The sequence below is a fragment of the Erpetoichthys calabaricus genome, chromosome 11, assembly GCF_900747795.2.
Source record: "Erpetoichthys calabaricus chromosome 11, fErpCal1.3, whole genome shotgun sequence".
NCBI classification, from domain to species: domain Eukaryota; kingdom Metazoa; phylum Chordata; class Cladistia; order Polypteriformes; family Polypteridae; genus Erpetoichthys; species Erpetoichthys calabaricus.
Window position 1 is genome coordinate 159,058,809 of NC_041404.2, and position 26,745 is coordinate 159,085,553.

Sequence of the window (26,745 nt, forward strand, 5' to 3'; positions counted from 1 at the left end):
TTATTACTCTTTAATTTAATATTGTTTTTATATCAGTATGCTGCTGCTGGAATATGTGAATTTCCCCTTGGGATTAATAAAGTATCTATCTATCTAAGTCGAGTCTTGAAACCCGAAGAATCGATCATAAAATCAGACCCCAACTTGTACGCCCGTTCAAAAATACCACACTTTTTTTTTTTTTTTCCCCATCTTCTTGCCTCCTCCAATCTCTCATCAGTTTCTCAGACACATCGAATTTTTTTTGCAGCAGCGCTGTTACCAATTTCTTTTGCCACTTCAACGACTTTTAATTTAAAAGCAACTTCATATTTTCTTCTGATCGAACGCTTCATCGTAGATAAGGGATGTTCTTACGATAAAGGTGTGTGAGGGTGTGAGACACGCAAAACAGTGCAAACGTCACTTCAGAATAGTTCAGGTATTACCATGTGGTCACGTAGGCACAATACACAGAAAAAAAAGGCCGTGTACTCCGTGGTTACTCTCTCAGGTGGGCGCTGGCATATCATAATCTCTTGGACCAATAGCGCGAGTTTTCCGCATTCGACTTATGCGACCGACATTATAAAATAACAGAAATTATACGGTAAAATCAAGGGCAGACTTATCTGCAGAAGAACTTAAATGCGAGTATATACGGTAAGCATTTTTCTTTTTGTTGAGATGCCTCCAAATTTTCACATAAACCATCAACCACCTGGGCAAGTGAGGCCTGCCGTGCCACCTGAAAAATACAGAACAAGTAAACACGGCACTGGGGATAACAAATGATGTTCTCCCTCCCTTTTCAAAATGTTTTATTTAATAAAGGCTTTTTCTTAAAAGCACAAAAGTACCATACAGAGAAAAACAACATAACATTAAAGAACTTTGTACAGTCTTGCAAGGATTTGTAGGAATTTTTAACTGTTTCAAAACAGGAGTTCCCCAGTAGCAAGTTAAAGCAAGTCGCCATATGAGTGACTTCAAGACAGTTTTTTATAACTGGAATCAATCAGCAGAGGTACGATGACGGAGGTCTCTTTACAGAAGGCAGGCTCATCTCCAGTTGTCACCGACTCATATAACGCCCCCTGTGTCCCATTTAGACAGGGCTCACTGTCACTCACATTGCACTGGCTGCATATGTCCTGAAACACATGACTGTGACATTTAGGAGGCATATCTCGAAGTCCTTGGTACTCTACTTGCCAGGAGACAGATCCCAACTCAAGTCCTTTTTGGTCATTAGTTAATAAGCAGTCCAAGTTTTGACCCTTACAGTGCAGAGGTTGGTAAATATTATCCTGAGTGCAAAGAATGTTAATTGCGTTTGGATGCTCTGAAAAACCAACACTTTTCGCGTAATTTAAAATATTTTCTTCTTTCCAATGTTCAGGTAATTTTGCTACAAAATTCTCTTGCTTTTGGACTTTATTTACATTGCTGAGAACTTTATAACTTTCATACCCATCAGCAGCTGGCAAAACAGTATGCTTGTTGAACTGATGAGAAGGGCAGTCTTTCTGCTGTCTGATTTTGCAATTATCCCATAATTGCAGTTCAGGAACATTGAAAATTCCACAAGGTTGTGGATTTTTTGTATCTGTTAAATAGTTCATGGAAGAGCTACACAACAATGTGAAATCAGAGTTTTGCATTTGAGGTGGATCCACATGAAGAACCCTGTAATTGGGATCAAAGGTCATTTTGTCAACTCTTGGTTCCCAACGATGTTCCTCCAGCAGGTGGCCTCTTAGCAGAGGATCCACATGTGCTGAGCAACAGCCACTTAGCTGCTGCTCCGGTGTGACAGCAGGGGACAAACTTTTATAGCCGGACTCGGCGGAACTGAGCGACTCCCCTGAGCTGCTCCCGCCCATAAAGTGTCCACTGCCCAGTGAAGTTATGTTTCCAGAGAGTGAACATTCTTCATGAAAGTCTGAGCCTGGGGCTCTGTTTTCAGTTAGAGTATAGTTGTGAACAGTGCTGACCGACATATTCCCACCACGTGTCCTGGACCACAAATTAGCATACTGGTCACACACTTCACAAAACTGATTTACAAGGCCTCTTTCAATGACTGTACCCTCCACTTTATCAGGTTTGTCTTGTACCAGCCAGTTGTCGTTTGGATCCGTAGGTAATAATCGATCTTTATCTTCAATATTGTATTTCTCTTTGATGGACTGTACAGGACAACCTTGATATTCTGGGGCCACTGTAACATTGTTAGCCATTTTACTGTTCAATAAGTTATCATCATTACCAGACAGTCCCCTGTAAAGAAAATCTTGCTGGGGTATTGATAAAATATTGTCTGCAGGACACCTATTTCAGACAAAACAAAATATATATTAGCAATACATTATAATTATTCACTTTTTGTTTCTGTCGTAAATCAGTTCAGTTTTGCAAAGAGGCCTATTCAAGAAACAGCCTGGCAGGAGGGGAGCCTCTTTAAAAGCAGGTACAGTTCAATCACAGGAAATGAAAACAGGTCATTTTGCAGTTTAGACATGCTAGTCTGCCTCACATTATGCTTTTGCATTGACAGAAAATGTAAAAATTGACACCATATACATGTAACACTGGACAGTTTTTTGTAAAGATTTTGCCTCCTGAAACATTTTTCGCTATTATGATAGACAGCTTCAAGCTCAACAAAAAAAAAATTCTGATTGATTGTGTCACATATGAATATGGAGAAACATGAAATTAACATGGGCGGCACAGTAGCGCAGTGGGTAGCGGTGCTGCCTCGCACTTGGGAGACCTGGGTTCGCTTCCCGGGTCCTCCCTGTGTGGAGTTTGCATGTTCTCCCCGTGTCTGTGTGGGTTTCCTCCAGTTTCCTCCCACAGTCCAAAGACATGCAGGTTAGGTGAATTGGCGATCCTAAATTGTCCCTGGTGTGTGGGTGTGTGCCCTGAGGTGGGCTGGTGCTCTGCCCAGGGTTTGTTTCCTGCCTTGTGCCCTGGGATTGGCCCCAGCAGACCCTCGTGACCCTTGAGTTTGGATATAGCAGGTTGGATAATGGATGGATGAAATTAACTTTTACTGAATTTAGTGGGTTTACTCACTTAATGAAGCTGACACATTGCAATAGTTCAACCGAGCTAAAAATGTTGTGCTATTCATTTTCTTTTGTGCTCCACTTCTGATTCTTCTCATTTCGGTGTCCAACTTCTGTCAGCATTGATGGATTCCACTTGCCTGACACTGCTCTTCTATTGTTGCAATGCTATGCAGATCCAAGCAACTATAGGCCAGTAAGCTTAACGTGCATCACAGGTAAATTAATGGAAGGAATTATTAAGGAAAAGACGGAGAAACACATGGTGAGAACAGGAGTTTTACTGCACAGTCAGTCTGGGTTCAGAAGAGAGAGCTCGTGTTTTACCAACATGCTGGAATGCTTTGAAGAAGCAACAAAAGGGAATGATCAAAGTGGAGCATGTGATATTATTTATCTTGAGTTTCAGAAAGCATTTGACGAGGTGCCTCATGAGAAGTTGGGCAACAAGCTAAAAAAGTGGCAGTTCAGGATGTGGTGTGTAGATGGGTGCACAACTGGCTCAGACACAGGAAGCAGAGGATGATGGTGCGAGGATCAGAATCAGAATTGGCTGATGTTAAAAGTAGTGTTCACCAGGGGTCAGTGCTGGGGCTGCTGCTTATCTTATTATATAGAAATGACCTGGATAGAGTTTGCATGTTCTCCCCGTGTCTGCGTGGGTTTCCTCCGGGTACTCCGGTTTCCTCCCACAGTTCAAAGACATGCAAGTTAGGTGCATTGGCGATTCTAAATTGGCCCTAGTGTGTGCTTGGTGTGTGTGTGTGTCCTGCGGTGGGTTGGCGCCCTGCCCAGGATTGGTTCCTGCCTTGCGCCCTGTGTTGGCTGGGATTGGCTCCAGCAGACCCCCCGTGACCCTGTGTTCGGATTCAGCGTGTTAGAAAATGGATGGATGGATGGACCTGGATAGGAATATAAATAACAAGCTGGTTACGTTTGCAGATGATACCAAGTTAGGTGCATTGGCAGATAATCTGTCGAGTCATTACAGAGGAACTTGGACAGCATACAGGCTTGGGATGATTTGTGGCAGATGAAATTTAATGTCAGTAAATATACAGTGTTACAATAGGTAGTAAAAATGTTAGGTCTGAATACGCAATGGGAGGTCTGAAAATCAAAACTTCACCTTATGAGAAGGACTTAGGAGTCACAGTGAACTTGACATCATCAACTGCCAGACAATGTTCAGAAGCCATTAAGATGGCTGACAGAGTGTCAGGTTATATAGCACCCTGATGTGTGGAGTACAAGTCACAGGAGGTTCTGCTCAAGCTTTATAACACACTGGTGAGGCCACTTCTGGAGTCCTGTGTGTAGTTTTGGTCTTCAGGCTAAAAAAATGACACAGCAGCACCAGAGAAAGTCCAGAGAAGAGCGACTAGGCTGATCTCAGGGTTACAGGGAACAAATTATGATGAAAGAATAAAGGAGCCGAGCTTTCAATTTAAGCAAAAGAAGATTAAGAGGAGACATGATTGAAGTGTTTAAAATTATGATGGGAATTAGTACAATGGGTTTTAAAATGAGCTCATCAAGAACACAGTTGGAAACTTGTTAAGGGTAAATTTCATACAAACATTAGGATGATTTTCTTCACACAGAGATCCACGGACACATGGAATAAATGACCAAGAAGAGTGGTAGACTTTAGGGACTTCAAAAACTCGACTTGATGTTATTTTACAAGAAGTAAGTGGATCGGACCTTCACCATGTTCACCACTGACTGCACCAGGATTAGCAGAGTAGAAGTCGAAGTGTAAATGAAGTAAACAGATCTTTTAGTGCTTAAAGTGTGTTGTCAACCTACTAGATGCAGTTTGGTGCTCTGTGGTTACTAAGAAAATTCTCAATATCCTTGAATGCCTTCCATGCAATTTCTTCTGGCCCAAGAAGCACATCTTCAAACCGCTTGTTATTTATGATGTGTCAGACTTGTCGACACAAAAACGCCTTCCTTAATCTTGACATCAGTTATTTCTGGAAACATCTCTCTCAGATATTGGAAACCCTTCATCTTCCTTGTTCACTGCTTTCACTAATTTTTTTTTGTTTTTTTTGTGAAGGGTGGGCAAAAATATCTTTGTTGGATCAACAAGTGGTTTATGTGCCACACTTTTCTGCCCTTACGGAGCAGACAGTTCTTTTTAATGTAATGAGACTCTTAAGCACGACCATACCATTCGCAAAAGAAAAAGGACTTGGTGTATCTGAGCTACATTTCTGGTAGCTGGGCCACTGCTTCTGCATTACTACCAATGTTCCAGTTGTAGATGTTGTCATGTAGATGTATACTTATAATATGAAAGGAAATCACACAAATGGGCAATTGCAATAAAAAAGGACGTGATAGGAAAATTTAAAGTGTTCAGGAAGCAAAGTCTTGTCCAGTATAATAAATAGATCAGATTCACTGACATTTGCATCTCCTGTTCCAGTCATTTCTTAAAGCAGTCAAAAACTTTAAACTTACAAAGTACACACAAAAAAGTAAGCAATCATTGTCTGCTTAACAAATTCTCAGGTGCTGTTTTTGCTAAATGTCTACATGAATATTGACCTGCAGGGGGTTATCTACAGTCAGAGAAGAGGTGCAGAGCTTTGTAAAAGCGGTCTTCTAAAGTAATGAGTGAAGTTCACATCATATTAATTAGCTTCGGAATAAACAGTTCAGGGGGAGTGGAAAAACCATCAGAACTCACAAGCATATCCACTTAGTTCCGATTATCTCAGTTTAGCCTTGGCAGTCAGCACTGCCTGGCTGTGAAGCTTCCTACTGCCTGTTTTTGATTTGCATCTATCCATCCATCCATTATCCCACCCACTATATCCTAACTACAGAGTCACAGGGTCTGATGGAGCCAATCCCAGCCAACACAGGGCGCAAGGCAGGAAACAAATCCCGGGCAGGGTGCCAGCCCACCACAGGGCACACACACACCCACACACCAAGCACACACTAGGGACAATTTAGGATCGCCCAATGCACCTAACCTGCATGTCTTTGGACTGTGGGAGGAAACCCACGCAGACACGGGGAGAACAGATTTGCATCTAAATGAAGTCAATTTAATTGTGAGCATTTGATATGCATGTGTAAAAAGAATAATAGTGCTAGAAGACGCACTATTATATAAATAGTGCTAAGACTCTGGATAAAAATCCCTAAACTGATGGTCAAATGACTTGTCTGTGAGCAAATGACCAGCAGATCTGCATTACACGCACATCCAAAGTTCATGTTACAATTTGCACTTCTGTTCGCACTCGAGATTCTGAGCTTCTAAGTTGTGATGCCAGAATTCAAGAGGAAGTTTCTCCATTAAGAATGGGCAGAATGTGGTATAGCAAGGGGCGCACTGAACTTGGTATGTGTTTAATGCGAGCACATCTTTCTTAGGAGAACATAATCTTGCTATGATGGTTTGGTTTGGACTGTAGATATTCTAGACATGCAGCACTGAGTGAGTACACAGAATGTGGCGCATGTTAGATGAACTTAAACTCAGCTGACCTCCGATTCAGCAGAATTCAGGAGGGATTCACTTGCTATCCTTGTTAATTATACTTCTATAACCCTCCCTAGGATTAACTGAATTTAGGAAAAAAAAAATAAAAGAGAGGGAATAACATAACTTCATATAGCATCTTTCATGATAAATATCCTTAGAATCCATGAGCTTAATGCAAGAGAATTTTAAGGTATGCTTGAGTTTGGATGTGTTATGCACAAAGAGGATAGCTGACTCTAAATTTGGTGCATTAAGAGTGAGTATGTGTGTGAGTGTGCACTGTGATTGACCACCACACTGTTCAGTCTTTGTTTCTGCCTTCTGTCCAAACCTACAGTACATCAAGATCCAGAATGGATGGACATAAATTCACCTTCAGTGTAGTCAGATTATATGTAACCAGGCCTGCAACATTATCTCAGTTCTTGGCTTTCTACTCCCAGCTCATCTGGTACACACTAAAGCCATACTATGTACAAAGAAACACATTCAGACTTACTGTGATTTAATTTTAATGGGCACAGACTCCAGCAGTTCACAGGGCAAAATGATACTTTCTCTAAAATTTGCTATTTGTAGGGTCTAGGAAAAAGAAACAACAAAGCATTACTGTGACATCTTAATTTACAGTGACATGATAAATTATTTGCCTCTGTTCGATTTTCTGCACTGTTGGATATTTTTCACAGTAAATGTTATCTGTTCTTCAAGACCTGATATTAGATAAAAAAAGAACTTAACCAAACATAACACATTAAATACTTGTTTTATTTGTTTAGTGAAGTTATGCAACAACCTAGAGAAGTTAAATACTCCATTACGCTGAATGAGTGGTTTCAGAATCTACAAAGGCAATAACCACAACCAGATGTTCCCTACAATTATTGAGTGGTCCGACTCAGTACTACGGAGGAATTTATGCTGAATTGATCTTGCAGAACTGCTTCAACCCAGTGACATTTGTGAGTTTAAATCCACCATATGAACTGTTTGATTAGTCTATCTGCTCATTTGGACAATACAGCTATAACAGTGAAAAAAGGGGTGTGGCCCTTTCATGACTGACCTTTGTGCCGACAACTTCACTCTCACAGAAAGGGCCAAAGTTCATCATCTTTATATTGGGCAGGTCTGTCCTCAACCAGGCTCAATTGTGAAGGAACATATTGGAACAGATCAACCTAATTATCCATTTAACGGAGTTACGTTTACTTGGAAAGGGACAATTTTTTTATAGTTGCAGACTGCATATCAGACTATTGAAAGAAACACTTGGCTTTGGTGTCAAGTTTCTGTCTGAGAATTCTTTGTATATGACTAGAACTCATAAAAATATCTAAATTAAACCCACTATTAAAACTATATTAAAAACACACACATAGAGCACATATGTTTTTCCTGAACTATACAACACTGTTTCAGTCATTTTTTATTAAATATACAAAATTATATACCATAGAGTTTAAACTCTGTCAGTGGATGTCTGTTGTCTGTGTTATTTCTGTGCTGTATGATCCATGTTACTATGGTTGTTTCAAAGATCACAGTGTTGACTACTATAGGTGTCATTTTATTTTTGCTAACATGAATACTATACCTTATCCCTATGGACAAAGTAGTGCGGGATATACAGTTTCATGTGGAAAGTATTCACACAGTTGACCAATCCTCGAATTTTACTAAAACATAAACTATACTGACCTTTTGTTCTCTGTAATATTTTTATTTCAGACAACTAATACGGAATTACTTTTTAACATGACATTATTTGCATTGGGGAAGACTACAGAAAAATAAGAAATGTGCTGATTTTATACATTTTTTTAGCCCTAATTCAACAAAATTAGAGAATCTGTCAAGGGTCTGAAAACTGCAAGATACTGCTGGTATCACCAGGAAGCTGCATAAAGCGCACATCAAGTATTTACTCAGCACACATTTATGGGGCTTGTTTATCAACTGATGTCGCCCTAAATCATTTTGAACAGCAGTGCAGGCACTAGAAAGGAAGTTCTGGTTTTACACAATCATTACTTTATTTGTATATTTTATCTTCTTCAGCATTAATCCACAGATGGATGGGGTGTCTGAAGGTAAAACACTCCACATTAAGTGAGACATCGGAACATATTACATAGTGAACACTGCTGTATCTTACTCTTGTGGTACAACATGAAATACAAGTTTTGTTTTTAAAAATAGCCAAAACTGTCATGTTCGTACACATCTTAAATCTTGCATTTTACTGGAAGTCGCACAGGTTTATACATGTCAGTCAAAGACAGCAGAAGTGCAGATGTTGAAGGAGTGGTACTTTTGCAATTCCTTCTAATTATGCTTATTATACACTAAATGGCAACAATAATTAAATGATCTTTTTTAATATTAACATACATACACACACACACATACATACATATATACACAGACACAGTGGATTCCAAGTACTCAGACCCCTGCATTTTCTGCACACTTTATTGTGTTGTAAACGTAATTTTAAATGGCTATATCTGCTGTTTTCTGCCCATCAATCAACACTCAATACAGCATAATGAGAAAGTGAAAACATGTTTTCAGAAAGGTTTGCAAATTTATTAAAAATCAAAAACTGAAATCTGTCATTTCTATAAGTACTCTGACCCTCGGATGTGGCACTCCAAATCGCGGTCAGGTGTGTTCTGTTTGCTTTAATGATCCTTGAGATGCGTCTACAACTTGACTGGAGTCCCCTTGTGGCAAACTGAATTGATTGGATGCCATTTAAAAAGGCACCCATCTGTGTATATAAGGTCTAATCTAATGGCGCTAGAGAGAGTCTGCTAAGAAGAATGAGGTAAAGTGCCTAATTCTGGTGTGCCAAGCTTGTAGTGATTTACCAGAAAAGACTCAAAGCTGGAATTGCTGCCAAAGGGTCATCTATAAAGCACTGAATACATGTTGTCGCAGGTGGCTGAGGGGGCAACCCGGCCAGGATGCCCGGAAGACCAGAAGAGAGCTTACGCCCGCCTCAGACCACGTGGGGGCGACCACCCTGGTTACTATGGGGACCAGGGGGCACTCCGATGCCTTGGGAGCCCTGGACCTCAGCACTTCCGCCACACCCGGAAGTGCTGGGGGGAAGAGAAGCAGGGACACCCGGAGTGCTTCCGGGTGCGCAGCCGGCACTTCCGTCACACTGGGGAGTGCCAGTGGAAGATTGCAGGAGAGCACCTGGAGCACATCCGGGTGATGAAAAACGGGCCGCCTACCTTCAGTCGGGAGCGAGAGCCGGGAGTAGAGAAGGATGGAGCTCGGGAGGAGAGACAAGGAGGCGCCCTGAAGAGAGTGAGGCATTCGAGTAGTGGCCTGGACTTTGGGGACTTTTGGGGGTTTGTGGTGCACTTGCTGTTTGTAAATATGTACAATAAACGTGTGTTGGGTGACGTCAACGTGTCCGCCTGTCTGTGTCCGGGCTGGCTTCCACAATGTTTTCACTTTATCACTATGGGTTATTAAGTGTAGAGTAAAGGTCAAAAAATAGCTGATTTACCTATTTAAAATTAATCAGCAACACAAAGTGTGCAGAAATTGAACAGGCTGAACACTTTCTGAACTCACTGTACATACACTCTTATCCTTTTATGTTATTGATCTTTTTACCAGTTATGTAAAACTATTGGCTTTGTATTATAACAAAGTGCAAATACTGCAACTCCCATGTAAACAATATGTTTCTTCATGCTTTGCCTTCCCGGTACCACAGTATATTACAGGGACAATAATGTGGAAGTTCAGCAGTTTAGAGATTGACTGTAAAACATTGAATGGCAGCCAAGACTTAACATGCCTCTGGTATTGTGATTCATGTTTGATAAAGAGAAATATTTCACCAGATTTTTATCTTTGCAAATGACAGTCCACCTGCTCCCCTCAATGGCTCTCGGCTTATTCACAATAATATATGCAATGTCAAACATTTATCTTAAATATGAAATTAAAGATGTGGGATTATGTGCAATAAAAGTGAAGGGAGTCTTTTCGATGTTGTTTTCATTCCAGTGAAGGACTTGATCAAAGAACAGTCCACAATCTTTTCAGATGGATATGATTTAAACACTCGTGCTTTAAAAAAAAATAAAGCTTTTCATCACAAATTCCCATGAATGACAAAAGCAGACGCTGGAAGATTTCAAAATGCAACTTAAAAATACTGCATTTCTAATTATACAAAGAACACTGGTTTAGCGCCAGTAGTTTACATAAATTCTTTGAAAAGCGTTAACAGTACTTTGATAAACTAAATGCCAGACTAGAAACTTGTAGTTAAATACTCTCAAATGCATTAATGTCTTTGTCTTTTTTGTACATAGCGCTAGACAGAGAGACTCCATTGTTGGCGTGTAACCTATGCGTGATATAAACTATTAGCTAAACTTAGGGGAAAAATAGCATGCAGTGTAAACAGAAAAATAATTAGTTGGTGTGTAAAACACAGCACAATAAGAAATTGTGTTGATGTTTTTGAAGCCCCCGACAATTTGTGGCTTTTCCCCATGATCAGCTTCTACAGTGCAAGGTAATTCAATTTAGTGTGCATATTGATGGCTTCTAAACAAACTGTAGTTACTCATTTTGGTACACATGCTGACATGACAAAGTGCAGCCCTCTGTACACCGCAAATAACTCATTTTATGAGAAGAATGGAAAAAAAAAGAGTAATAATTTAATTGCATCATTTACCTTTGGCTTTATAATGACCAGATTACTCTTTCTTGGATTTGGAACTTTATCATACCATTTGTGTTTAACCCTGAAAAACAAAAACAAAAAAATGAGCTTTTATTAATAGACTTTTGTAGCACAAATAATGAAAACTAACACAATAGCAATACAACATGTGCTGTGTTTAAGTACACAATTTCCATACATAAGCACGAATGTAATAGATACATGCAAAATTACAATTTTCTTTTGTTAGTTGCATTATTTAAAATTAACTTTGCTGTCCAGGTAATAAAGCAAAGCCAGTTGAGTGCCCACTTTGGCAATCACAATAAATAAAATGTACTCCTATGTCGTTTTCCAGACCTGCGTTACTCATGACAGGATCACTAGGTTCAAGAGTTGGTCCCATCAGATTGGGTCACAAGGCACAAAAAATGCAGGCCCATATCAAGGGCCATTTTCTCTGACAAAGCCATATGCTCTCCTATCGGCAGTTAGCCACTGCAATTACAGATGGAGGATAACAAAAAGATTTATATCTCTCACCATCTATAATATATGTGTAGACAGTATAAATTAAAGTGTATATACTTATATATTGTATATATGCCCAAATTACATGTGTATAAATTACATATTTCCTGTTTTGTCTTTGTTTTTCATGCAGTTTATGTTTTAACTATTGTTTATTTATAATAGTGTTCAAGCCAAATTCGTAACCAATCTTTTTGCTAAAACAGAACTGTAAACAGAAGTGAAAGTTCTCACCAAACATTGTCTTTATACCAAGAAGTCGGAAATATACATGCACACACAATGCTTACTGTTCTTATCCAAACCTTGGATGACCTAGAACGTCCAGGATGACCTTTTATGCCATTGTAACAATGACATTACACCTTGGACATTAACATAGCAATTCCTACAGTAATGTGGTGACAACTGCACCTTAAAATGGTGGCAGCTGTGAAAACCAAGATGCCGTCAAAAAAATATGTAAGTAAGTTTAAACTAATTGAAAATGAACTCAAATCAAAAAAGTAAGATTGGAAATGAATTCACCACCCTCTAAAACTTCAATAAATTTGAATTTATATGTAAAATTATATGGTATGGTGGATTATAAAGATAGAGAAGTATTAATTACATTTCTTGGTGTCTCTAAACTGGCTCAGTGTGAGTGAATGCAGGTATATGCATGAGTGTGTCCTACAACAGACTGGCGCACTGTCCAGGTTTAGTATCTCTCCTAAAGCTCAATAGTACAGGGATTAATGTTGGGTCTGTACTAAAATTCCGACTTTAGTATCAATACCAGCTTTTAGACCTCAGTATTGATACCGAAATGGTACTGAAGCAAATAATGGATTACCTTCTCTCCCATCTCCTTAGTGCAGCCTCCTTGTTGCACCACACAATCGCACGTTTTCTGTTGTGTTGCATGAACATGCGCCTCCCTGTCTTGCTGCATTCTGTAGTTCCCCATGGATTTTTCCAATGTATCACTTGGGGAGGGGGGGAGCAGAGACCTAGGCAGTTAGGCACTGAGGAGTCTTTAGCATATTGGAGGGTGGAAGAACAAAGAGCTTACCACAAGGTCTTTTATACCTGCCATTTACTTCCGTTATGAAAATACCGAACTACTGGAACCACACTGTTTCAAAAATGATGTTTTTCTATACTTTTTTCAGCACCAGTATGCTGTGCAACCCTAACTGGGATATGTTTTGACTCCTCCATGACCCTACACTTCAGTTTAACAGATTTAGAAAACTGATGGAAGGATTTAACTGAAAAACACTTGTTTGTATAATGCCCTGTCTAACTTGTAGAAAGACCCAGAGCACTGGTGAATTTAATGCGGGATTAACTTCCCTGTCAAATTAAACCATTATTATATTTTTTTTTCTGCATTCTGAAACACTGTTTCTGGCATTTAGTCAATTCAGTTTTACACTGTAAGCACTTGTTTCATTCTAAACATCATTTAAGACGACACCGGTTTATCCCAAACAAAGTAGCCAACAGACCTCTGTCTAACTGTAGCCATAGTTAAACAGTGAATCTAATTAAGGAAGGCTTCATTGCTATGCGTGAAGCAGACACCGTGGCTCTTGGGGAGCAATTTTGCTTGGCCTTGCGTGTTGGCATTCTGGAAAAGCTAGGCAGTAAGAAATGTCAGAGTACATGGATAGACTTTCATGAGTTTCCACTCAGAATTTAATTTACTCATTTTAATACAGAATATTCCACAAGCAGTAGCATAAAAAGGTCACAAACATATTTTTTTTAGCAAGTATTGAAAAGTCCCGGGAAAGCAGGACACTTCTGACCACAGTAAGCACTGGCGTTTAATGATAATGAATATTAGATTTGATCACTTCTTAAACTATTTTCTGAATGTTGTGACAAATGGTCCTGTTTGCATTATTATTACTAGTTTAGACTGTAGTAACTATAGTTAAACTTACATGATTGCACAGCAGTAACAAGTGATGATCACCGCAATGAGCACAACACAGATTCCCGGCAAAGCTCTCTTGAGCACGTCTTCAGTGCTGTAATCTGTGACAAGTACAAATGAGCACATAAGTAATGTTTCACTGTTGCAGGCCACATCTCACTTTTAACCCTTGTGTGGTGATGGTATTTTTGTTACTCAGCTGGTGTTCACAGATCTGGTAGACCCACATTGTATTGTTTAAAAAAAACAATAATAATCATAACATTTTATGTTAAACCACTTAACAGATGTTGACTTTATCTCAGAAGCAATATAGACAGCAAATATATTTAATATTTACTATTTACCTCTGCGGGATCACATTTATCAATTAAAGTGCTATTCGATCCTTGTGATCAAATGTGTAGAAATCAATAATAATCGAGACATGTTGGAATATATCATATTAATCTTGAACAAATATTAATGAGACAAGGTTTCCAGAGCTACTGATGTTTACTGTTTTGAACTAAAACATTTTAAAAGGGCAAAGTTTACATACTGGGTTGCATTGAAATAAGAAAATGATCTTGGTTGTGCCCAGATTAATAGTATTTACACACCACACTCCATCTCTCACATGAACATAATATATATATATATATATATATATATTTATATATTTATATATATATATATATATATGGGATGTGTTGTCTTCTTCTGGATTTGATGTCTTACCAATTCCTTGCTCAGCTTTTAAAGAAAGTGTCACCTCCTCTGGAGTTTTCCTGTGTTCCAATTTGGATTCAGTGCCATGCACTTCACAAATGCATTGTAAGCGGAGACGTCCAAGATATTAAAAATATTCCAAGTGGGCTCTTTTTTCACAGCTGTAGCTACTCACCAACTTATTAGTTATCTACTACTACCTTTGCAGCATTGTAAGCCATATCATTTCCTATTTAATGATAACAGGAACTAGAGAATCTGTGGTCGGGGTTAAGTGTGCTCAAGAGTACCACATTTTTTCCTCTTTTTGGGGTGTAAGACACCAGGAATGTGTCAGCCGTGAATAGAAACTTCCAGAATTGATGGGCCTGTTCAGCTGAGATGGGAGCTCTGACTTGTTTTGTTAGCAGCTTTCTCTTCAAGAGGTCCTGTCCCAAATTGTGCCGAAAATTTTTTTTTCACATTTGATGTTGTGGCAGAGTGATGACTCTGAGGCTAGGGATCTGCAATGGCAATTGGATGGTTGCCAGTTCACATCCCATAAATGCCAAAAGTGACTCTACTTCGTTGGGGCATTGAGCAAGACCCTTAACCTGCAATTGCTCCATCCTGGGTATTACTTTAACCTGCATCCAGCCCTGAAGATGTGCAGGGTAAAGCCTGGGCGTTGGTGGCAAAAGTGGCAGTCCAGCCACCATAAAAAACTTCACTGTTCCATTCCATCTAAACTAGTGTGGTGCTGAGGTGTCACCCGTTTCATGGCTGCACTCGGGTCCTAATCTGGGATCCTGAGTTGGTCTGTCATGTGGTGGGTGCGGCAATAATCTGTATCGGTGCATGCTCCTAACCTCTGATGTTGTAAACACAGTGTCCCTGTGTCATGTCCAGGACAGCCTGAATCCTTTGGTTTTTCTCAGGGACTCCTCCAGTGTATTTCCACACTGGCCTGATTCCAGCTAGCTTATCTTGCTGTTGTCAAGGTCCACTGGTGTCTTGGTTATCAAAGCAGATAATCCTGGAAATATTGTTCAGGTTTTGTAGACACATTATTGCACGGAATAGTTCATGGCCAGTTTCAGTAGTCCACAGGAATTCAGTGGATACACTATCAGATCTAAAAACTCCTGGAAGTATAAGAATCCCAAAGTATATGTGTAAATTGGTTTGGCCAGTTTCGTTCTACCTCTGTCCAAGAATACGCCTTCCTTTCAGGTAAGCACAGTCCAGAATGATTTTCTGGATGGTGTCTGGAATAAAAAGTTCAAAAGAAGACCTGATGTGTTGCACACAAGAAACTGCCATCCTTGTTGGCAGATGTTGCATCTTTATCAATTTTGGCAGCAAGGCAGGGTGGCTCCTTCCTTGGGTAACAGTACCATTCAATTTCATCATTTTTTGACTTCCACATTTCTCCACCAGTGTGACAGTTAATCAGAACCTCTTCTTCATACTCACGGTCAGACTCTCAATTGGCAGGAGCATGTTTCTTTGTTTTGGGAAAGTGGATGCTCCTTCCACATTGGCTTCTCTTTCTTCAGACGGCTTCTTTCTAAAGCCATCTAAGCAGAGATTTTCTTTGCCATACTTGGTTGGTTTTTGGAAAGGAGCCACATATGTGTTTATTTGTTGTGTCCCTCCCCAGTTCCATTTTGAAAAAAAATTAGAATGATTGATCTGGATTGGGTTTTGGGTATTTGGAAACGATGGTATTATTCTTGTTTTATAGACAGCTTCCAAATCTGTATTACTCCTGGGTCTTGCAAATCAATGTAATGTGAACATGTTTGTTGGTAGGGTGGGCTGTGTCACAGTAGGTACTTGATAGAATATCGTCCTTCATCATGTTCTTTAAGCACCACAGAAGAGTTAAATTAGGTGCAAATTTATTGAGTGTACACAGTAAAATTACATTTTTACTTACTTGTCTCCCACAGACAATAGTATAAATGGAACAATACAAATAACACGTTCAACATAATGCATCAAATACAACATCAGATCATACTTATAAAGAAACACACCGCAGGTTTGCTCGTGCATCAGTTAAGGAGTCTTATCATTGGAAGATAAAAATTGAATCTAGCGGTGCAAAGCTCCTGTACTGCTTGCCAGAACAAAGGAAAGAAGAAATCATGAGAAAGGATAGTAATTTTTTTTTTTTTTTTTTAACAATACTGCTCATCTTTCTGTGGCAGTGTATGTTATATATACATCCTGAACTGATAGTAGGGGTGTGATAGTAAAATTCTTAATCGGCTCACCACCCTGCCTAGTGCTTAGCATCTGAAAACTCCATTTTCTTGTTTGCTGAACACAGTATTTTCTGGATGTCATCTTTCAGCATAACAAGAGTTTAAATATCTTTCATGTGGTAGACGCCATGATATTTTTGTTGTAAAAAGTAATGAGATGACAACTACAGCAGTTCACAAAGCCATAGCCTGTAATGATGAGTGGCACTACAACAGCTGCCTGCCAGTTTCAGAACCTTGCAGAAGTCAGACTATGTTGCTTATCTTTAATCTTATCACATATCACTTAGAATTTCTGATGAAATCTAGTGACAGAACAAACAAATTAAAGCATTCTAGCTGAAAATGAGTAAGATAAAATAAATGATCTAAACATATACTGTATATCGGTTACATTTCCATGCACCACATACAGTATGTCAGGTCTGGTTTTAGGTTTGTCTTTTTTTTTCTTAAGCCAGTAACTGATAGATATCTGCGTAATGTGTCTCTTGAAAATGTTTTCAATGGAAAATGGCTTACTCAAGTAAAAACATCTACTCTGTTTTTATGTATTAACTGAATTTTTCTGCCATAACTTTCCTTCACTTTTTTTTTTTTTTTAAGTACTAGCTCTATAAATGAAAAACAAGCTCAGATGACAGGTAGCAACATGCAGTTAATTGAGACAGGCTTAACTCAAAACAGCTACACAGATATGCACATAAAACTGCTTTGTTTCAACAACCATAGAGACCAAAGCCCTCTGATGACAGACGTCTTCCTCTCAGTTGGACGCCAGCTGTTCCATATCCTAATCTAGTAATGTATTCACTTCCTCCTTAAAAGTGTGCTTAACAACACCTAATCTAAATAGAAACAACATTTTACGCTACATATGCAGCCTGTGCACATATTCTCTATCTTCAGAATGGAATTTTCAATATTTTCACTTTAGCACATTGGAAGAATTAATAAGATTAGCAGTTTTAGGAAACTGTTAACAAAGATTCGTAGTATTAAAGTTTACAAATGTTACAAAATCTCTGCTATAAATACTACAGTACGAGAAAAAAGTTTGGACACAACCAGAAACTTTCATGTTTTGATAAAAACGGATACCTTTTTTTATCAAGATACCACTAAATTAATTTAAAAATATAGTCAAGACATTACTAGCGTTTTTAATGGCGATTACTGCTTTAAATTACTTTTTTTTTTTTTTTTAACTTATTTACAAATCCCCATTTTCAGCAGCCATTCCTTCAGTGTCCTAATGGTCATCTCCCTTAGCTTATCCTTAATTGGTCATTTTAAATGCTAACTGGTTATTAGAAAAACCTTAGTAATTGCATTAGCACTGCTGAAATATGTTATTCTGTTCACTTGGGTTGCAAGGTACGGACATTCCTAAAGTTCAGTTCTGGATGCAAAAATGGCCAAATATATATTCATTCAAATATATAATTTAAAATGGAAGGGAGGTGGTGGTCCCAATACAAGTTAAGTTTCCCGATTCTCGTGTTAACCTAGAAATGATAATCTGATCAATTTTATACAATCTGGTGAGCTTCAATTCAGTTGTAACTGAACTGTTCAAAATTTAAAGACATACACAATCTTTTTTTTTTTCACTCTATATTTCACCATGGACTATAAAATATCAATAAATATGGATTTTTTTTACCTGATGAACAAGTTAAGAAATAATCTTTGAAAACACCTTTCAAGATTTAAGTATCTTATTTAATGTTAGGCATCTAATACAATTGAACAGAAGTTGTACCAAATGCATAGTTTTTGTAAGTAAAATTGTAAATATCATACTTCTGTTTGTGAGGACTACTGCCTAAGGCACAGGGAATGTTCAGCTCCAGTTGCTCTGTCAGTTCACCTGTGTGTCCCTGAGCAAACCACTTCACCTACCTGCAAAAAATACAACTGTGTCTGTGTGCTTAGAAAACAGCTTGAGTGTTGTCTGCTCAGTACAGAAAGGAGCTATAATATCCTATAATTGTGTTTGATTGTTTCACAGTGACATTACACAAACTGCACAAAATGGACTTACCATTATACCACTCAATTGCTGATGTCCAATCACTTTTTTGTGAGTTATACCTTTTGTTAAATGATCGCACTTTTACTACATAAGTCCAACCAGGATCTAATGAATTTTTTATAATTTCATAAAAACAAGAAGTATCTGAAGATGTTTTTTCCACTGCTTCCTATAAAAAGACAAAATAAATTCTGAAATGTTTTGCAATTTGATTTTACATTAGGAGCTTTTTTATTGACATCCAGGATAAGACAGGCATAGATAGATAAAAAGGCATCAGTTATAAATTCATGCTTTTTCATTGGGATCTTATTATTGACAACTTAGGAGCACCTGCTGAATATAGTTTTATATTTCATGTTTTGAGTGCATTTAAACATAAGAAGGATTTAAAAACAGTCAGAAAATTACACTTGCAGCATGTAAACAATATAAACAAACAAACAAATACATGGAACTCAAACTGAGGTTGGCCCCATGGACATACAGTCTCACACTGCACTCCATTACTGCAGTATTATGAATACAGTAGATTAGAAAGTTACAAAACAGATGTCATGGACGAAGGACAAATGAATAGTTTTACCACCAAAATGTGATCTGGATAAGAAGGCATCCGTTTTAATTTCATATTACTGGCCAGAACACAAGGCATAAAATCAAAGCATAATGCAACATCAGGAATAGCAGATTGAGGTTTTCTGTAGTTATTTTTTAAAAGCACAACAAAATAAAGGTGTAATATTTGTAAACCCTTAAGTATTCTTTACAAATTGGACATTTTATTTTCTCTTACTTTTGTGGCCCTTTTGAAATTAAAAATCCTTTCCTTAAAATGTTTTGAAACAGCCTGATGGTCACTCTATTGATTTTATTTGGTGCCAACCAAACTGTAATAAAAAGCACAAACAGAAGAAAACCCAGTGCTGGATGGGTAATCTTGGTCTTTGTGCTGCACAGTTCATGTGCAGTCCACATTTTCATTACAGAAAATAGCAAAAATATAAAGCGGAAATGCAATAATATGAAAAAATCAACCGACTGCACATTGCATCAGCCACACTGCAGATAAATGTTGCTCAAACTTAAGATACAGATTTTCCAACTATGCGAGATTATGCTGCAATAATTGCTTGGTGGAGAGTTACAACACAGGTTAGAAAGGGGATTTACACGGAGTATAACTTATATATGTCATTAATAATAGAAGTCATATGTTAATGTAGAAAAAAAGTGTGTGAGAGTGTATACCTCTTTAAATGTGAAGCGCTTTCAGAATCAATGAGTTGTTATTAAATAATTACAATAATGCTATTAACAAAAATAATTATTAAAAAAATGAAGACTCTTGCAATAAGTTACTGTCACTTGCTTTATATTACATTTTTCATTTATTCACTTAGCAGATGTTTTTATCCAAAGCGACTTACAAAAGAGGTCAAGATAATCAAATAAATATCAGTCCGGAGGACTGTTTAGGAACAAGTGTGACAGGACAAAGTTACAAAACTGATCATCGCAAGTGAAGAGCTCAGAAGACAAGGCTAACCATTCCTTAGTTATGAGAATCTGTCCATATAAAACATATAAAAATATCTTTTTGGCTGGAGTATTCCTTTAATGTTTACAAGGTCTGTTGTACTTCAGTGACATAAAACATGAAAGAAGGACTAATTTTTATTCATATTAGTTTTGTCTGACCAAGACTAAAATAGTATGCAACGTTCACTAACACTTTCTTTTAACACCGTGTTTTATATAAACAAATATTGTACCGTATAGCATGGTGTGGTCTTGCTTTCTTTTCCCCAACTACCTTCTAAATAATTCAGTATAATTTCATAGCTGCTCTCAAGAATACAAATGTCACACTATATGAAAGCCAGAATATGTTTTGGTAGTCAGTCACTGATTTCTTGAGATGTATGGATAGATATTCCTTTTTTTAAGATAACAATTGGCCTCATGTACAAAAGACAAGGTTTTTGGCTACAGGCTGAAGAAGAATAACGTGAGGCGTGCAGATGGCTTCAAGGTTTGCAGAGAAGACAGCTGCAAAGGCAGCCTAACAACACTCCTGTGCAGGAATGTAAAAGTGTGAAAGGGCCCATATAACATTAATTGACACCAGAGCAGACCACTCATTTTCAATAATACTTGATACCAATTAAAAAAATTGAAAAAAGGTCAGAATACAATCTATCGTGAACATACCTCTTCTGGTCTGTCCTTTTTTCTATAACTGATGTCAAAGTTTAAATCTGACATGAAACTTTTATTGGAATAATTTGAGATCCAGGTGAGGAGTACATTTCCATGTTCATTTTTTGTTATTTTCAGATTGCCTGGACATCTTGGTTTGACTAAAATGGACATAAAAATACAAACGTTAGCTTGCTTTAGTTACACAGACAGGACGTTTGGTGCAGGGGTTACAGTATTTGAGTATAAACCTCAAAGTTTCAATTTCAACCTCTTTACCCCTCTCTGTGAACCTATGCAAAACATTTAACCCACCTGTGCAGCTGCTAAAAGCAAAATTAAAACACTAATATGTCCCTGGTCTTATAAGTCACATTTTCCAAATATGCAATATATAAATAACACCTCTTCCTGCAAGTATATTACTAAACACATTTTAATGGGCTAAGTTCCTTTTTCAAACAATCAACCTCCTTCTTATCCCCAAAACCTATGAAGGCAGGCTACTGCAATACAAGGAAATGAAACTTGTAGTGACTACCATTAAGGTAAGAGGAATAACATTAGAATAAGGTTGTAAAAGCTATTCCTTTAAATAATGCAGTGTTCATATCCAATACATTTTAATCCTACTTTGAAGATTGATCATGAACAGGAAAAAGAAGAAAAAAACGGAAGGAAAACAGGACTTACTGGACTCATGAGGTACTACAGTATTCAGAATTATCAGTTTTGCTCCTGACCAGACTTCAATGACATATTTATCAGAAGACGTAAATGCGTCAATATCATCGATTCTGCACTCACAGTATGAAATGGGTGTATGGTCTGTATTGCGAGGAATACAAATACTGTTTCTAAAAATAAGAAGAGAAACAGAGAATGAAAATGTCTGCCTGCTTTAAAGTACAGGCACAATTCAAAACTTGGAAAATCCAAACAGCAAAAACTGGACATATTCTCTGCAAGTATCTGTACACAATGCATACTTTTAGAGAATTAATTCCTGTATTCAACATCCTGATTTAGTTAAGACTAAACTGTCAAACACACAGGAGTCAACTCTAAAAGTTCCTATACTTAATTTAGCAGCTTTCATTGGTTGATACAGATGGCTCTTATAATTATGGTTGCTCCATCTTTTTAAAAAAATGTTTTTAAATAATCAGATAGCAAAGGCAAAATCGTTTCAAATTTTTGGAGAGGGAATGTCAACATTTTGCATTGAGCACATAGTGGCTTACAGTACTCTCTAAACTGACAGAATAATTTCTCTAATATTTAAATGCTAAAACAAAACAGAAAGGTTGCCTGTAATAATAATAATATACATTTATTTATATAGTGCCTTTCCCATGCTCAAAATACTTCAAAAATATTTAGGGGGGGTACAAAAAGAATAAAAGCAATGAAAGAGATCAGATAGACAATGATGGATACAAACCAACGAACAGATTTATACGTGAAACATGGCGTTATGAATTAGAATAAGAAAAATAAGCAGGAATTAAATATACAGAAATTTAAACTGCTAAAAGAAAACCAGGAACAAATTGAATAATTTGTGGGAGCTAACCTGTAGGAATAACAGTGCAGACATTAAACCACCCTAAACTAACAGCATATGAACAGGCAAGAGCCTCACTATCTTCTGAAGATGAACCACTATGAACGTGCATCTGGCCTCTTTTAAAGTAATAAATATTACTATTTTATTTTCTGACATATTATTATGTCAGCTACCAGCTCCCTCTTGCTGCACTATACCACAAATTCCTATGTAAACTGCTTTGTAACAGTGAAAGGCAATATATAAAAATAACATTCTGGTGAATTGGTTACCTTGTAGTCATTTATTTGATCCATGACTTCAAAACTTGTTTTATATGTTTTAACATTATAACTGTCTATCGGAAGGTTGCTGATTCAAATCCTGTAAATGCCAGAAGTGATTCCACTCCGTTGGGCCAATGAGCGAGGCCTGTAACCTGTAATTACTATGTCCTGGATGTACTAGCAGGTCCTCCAACTTGCAGGCAGAACTCAGGGGTTGGTGGCAGGACTGGCATTCTACCCACTGTAAAAAACTTTATACTGTTCTGTTCCACCCGAACTAGTGTGGTGCTGAGGTGTTGCACAGCTGCACCTGGGTCCTAATTTTGATCCTGAGTTGGTCTGTCATGAGGTGGGTGCGGCAATGCACTGTATCAGTTCATGCTCCCAACCTCTCCCCTCTCTATACCTAGCTATTTTTTTTTTGAGGAAAGTTTAATGTATAATCCACTGTTCTCTATATCTTTCTCAAATTTTGCATAAACTGCCTGTGATTTATGCAATGATGAGTCATGAACTTGGTTGTCATTAAAGCAAAAAAATGAAGTCAAACCAGCTCTGCCTATCAGTGTTTTGAAGCAGGGACCTACAGTATCATACACAGGCACATAAAGTAACAGTAGCATGGTATATGAAAATAAGAAAGACAAATATATTATTTCTGAATATACAAATCCATTATTTTATTGAATAGCACATTCAATATAACTCTAACAACGTCCTCTTATAAAAAGTCAATACCTGTTTACTTTCATTTTAAATCTACATGGCGTTGTCATACTGCATTGTTCACATACAGAATAGTTTTTTTTTTTTTTTCTGAAACTTAAGGTTTGTTACATGCACCATGACAGAGGTTGAGACGGAAGAGACTAAGAAGCAGACTAAAGAAGGAAAAGATGGAAGCACTAGTGGATTAAGTGAAACTTAAAGTGTTTATTTTTCCTAAGGGTGACTATGACTGTAAGTTATGTTTTGGAAAAGCAAGCCATTTTAACTAAATCTAGATAACTGCCAAAAAGACAGCAGTTGTTGTTGTTCATCAAGCTTTTCAGGTTTATGCTCTTTATTTCATTTTGCGCTTTGCATTACGTTTTTATTACTATAGAGCAGGGGTCCTCAATCACGGACCTGGAGGGCCACAGTGGCTGCAGGTTTTTATTCCAACCCAACTGCTTAATAAGAAGCACTTATTGCTCAAGTAACACTTCTGCTTCACTTTAGTTGTCTCGCTCGTTACGATTTTCACCCCTTATTGCTTATTTTAGTCTTAAACAGCTGTATTCTTGGTTTTTTAATTTCTCCTAATTAGCAATAAAATGCAAATGACAAAAGAGACCAGCATTTCTCCATTGGCTTGTTACCATTTACACCGGTGTGTATTTATTTTTATTTTTTTTTTAATTTTATTTATTTATAAAGCACTTTAAAAACAACCTCAAGGCTGACCAAAGTGCTATACAAAGAAAAACAACACATAAACACATAAGAACTGAAGAGATTCTTAATAGAAAGTATAAAAAGTATACAAATAGCCAACATATTATACAGGGTTAAAAGCCAGAGAGTAAAAATGTGTTTTTAAATAGGATTTAAAGGCAGCTAGCGAAGGAGCCTGCCTAACGTGCAACAGCAAATCGTTCCAAAGTTTTGGGGCTGCAACTGAAAAAGCTCAATCACCTCGGAGTTTGCATCGTGCTTTGGGAACGCGTAAAAGCATCTGGTCTGCTGACCTGAGAGAGCGAGACGGTATGTAAGGGTGCAGCAGTTCCGACAAATAAAGAGGGGCACACCCATTAAAAGATTTAAAAACAAATACAAGGATCTTAAAATGGATTCGAAAACGAATTGGAAGCCAGTGGAGGGAAGCCAAAATCGGGGTAACATGCTCATGCTTTCTTGTGCCAGTTAAAAATCGAGCAGCAGCGTTTTGCACCAGCTGTAGGCAAGCCATGGAGGCCTGGCTAATTCCAAAAAGAAGCGCATTGCAGTAATCTAGACGAGAGGTTATAAAAGCATGTATCACTGTTTCAAGGTTGCGCTTAGACAACACAGGCTTGATATTTGACAGCCGCCTCAACTGGAAAAAGCAAGATTTTACCACTGCGTTCACATGGCTATCAAGTTTTAAAGTGGAATCCATTTTTACACCTAAATTTGTGATCATGGATTTCTCAAATTGAGCCACAGTGGAAAGGTCGATGCAGGGGGTCCCACTGGTGCTATTGGGCCTAAATAGCAATGACTTCTGTTTTGTTCTCATTAAAATTTAGAAAATTTAATGCCATCCAACTCCTTATTTCAATAAGGCAATCAAGCTGGACAGAACATGGACCTTTGCGCTTCAGAGGGAAATACACTCGACAAGTCATCTGCATAAAGATGAAAGGAAATACCGTGTTTCCGAAAAATAGCACCGAGTGGCAGCAGGTACAAGGAGAACAGAAGAGGTCCCAGGATAGAGCCCTGTGGGAGGGCAACAGAGGTGGAAGTAAAATCATTTATCATGCACTATTGGGTTTCATTAAATACTTGGAAGGAAAGTGAAGAGAAAAAAGTGAAGGACAGAATTACTCATCTGTTTTAGCTTTCAAATCATTTGGATGATATCCTTAGAAAGGGGAAGAAAAACTAGGATATGAGAATTACCTGACACAGCAGAGTTAAAACACCAAGCCATGAAATTAAATTATTGGAAAGAATTGCTTTCTAATTAAGCAGCCTGGTTAGAACAAAAATCTGCAGCCACTGCGGCCCTCCAGGACTGTGATTGAGGACCCCTGCTATAGAGAGATTAGGTGATCTGTAAACAACTATTCCCAAGGTGACTTGCACACACTCTGTTTTGGGATAATGTTCACTATTGAAAGGCACTACAGGTTTATCTGATCAAAGTAATGAAAACACTAGCTATAACATGAACAACTGACAAAAAATGATTTCAAATGTGCTTGTTTGAGCAAATTTGCAAAAACACCTTCTTTGGGCCAAGAAAGCTCTGTAGGTTTGCCGCTGCCTACATTAGAACACAAGAAATATGACAAACGAGAGGAAACCATTCCGTCCGCCAAACTCATTTGTTTATTTGAAAGCTAAGCTGTCTCAAGATTTTCTTAAAGGCTGTCAAGGTTTCTGATTCAACCCTAAGTCTCAGTAGTGTATTCCACATTCCCACAACTCTTTGCATAAAAAAGCACTTCCTGGCTTCAGTCTTAAATACACTTCCTCTTAATTTCCAACGGTGTCCGAGAGTATGTGATGCACCCTTAGGTGGAAATAATTTTGCTGGAGTTCTGCCTATGTTGACCTCAGGATCACATTAATTTTTAAGTGACTGCAAACTTTTCTATTGGACCTTTTTAGCACCCGTTTTTTGTACAGATACGAAACAAAAATCTCCAGAAGTGACAAATATGATTAAGTAACTCTGAAAAACAGATGGATAGATGATATTCCACTTAAATGCATCTAACATTAATTTTTAAAACTGAATGCAAATACAATCACTCACTCCAAAGGATGATGTAGCCTCCTAAAATTGAAAGTGTACTCTTCTGCACAGTTAATGTACTTTCCTGGGTTCCAGGTGCAGACCATTTCTGCATCAAAGTCATTGTGACAGGTAAGCTCCTTGCTTTCTGTAAATTAAATGAATAAAAAGGGGACAATTAAGGCAAACCACTCAGAGAGACATTTGTGTATCTTTATTTGAAATAACAAGTATCTGCTGCTCTTGAATCAAAAACAAATTGCAGAAAATCCACTCTTAAGAGTTATCGTGTCTTTTCTATGGAGAGATTTCAGCAGATCATGTGTTCATTGATTTTTGCACAGTATACCACTGGAATGTTAAAAGTGAGTCAGCGAGGATAAATTTACTACAGTGTATAAAAAAAAAAAATCACATCATAAAATTGGCTGATAACAGAACAGTGGTTGGCCTGATCAACATCCAAGATGCAACTGCAAA

At 37.9% G+C, this 26,745-nt stretch overlaps 1 protein-coding gene across 1 annotated transcript in view; it reads right to left on the minus strand.

Annotated features, from left to right (window-relative positions):
- Positions 1 to 771: 771 nt before the first annotated feature.
- Positions 772 to 26,745, minus strand: part of LOC114661236 (uncharacterized) — a 45,936-nt gene continuing 19,962 nt past the window's right edge. The window contains exons 7-14 of the mRNA XM_028814448.2: positions 26,287 to 26,413; positions 21,636 to 21,799; positions 20,955 to 21,103; positions 18,750 to 18,909; positions 13,747 to 13,840; positions 11,291 to 11,360; positions 7,070 to 7,152; positions 772 to 2,313 (exon numbers count right to left, since the gene is read on the minus strand). Coding sequence (XP_028670281.2) covers positions 969 to 2,313; positions 7,070 to 7,152; positions 11,291 to 11,360; positions 13,747 to 13,840; positions 18,750 to 18,909; positions 20,955 to 21,103; positions 21,636 to 21,799; positions 26,287 to 26,413 — 2,192 coding nt within the window. The 3' untranslated portion in view covers positions 772 to 968. The remainder of the gene's footprint in view (positions 2,314 to 7,069; positions 7,153 to 11,290; positions 11,361 to 13,746; positions 13,841 to 18,749; positions 18,910 to 20,954; positions 21,104 to 21,635; positions 21,800 to 26,286; positions 26,414 to 26,745) is intronic.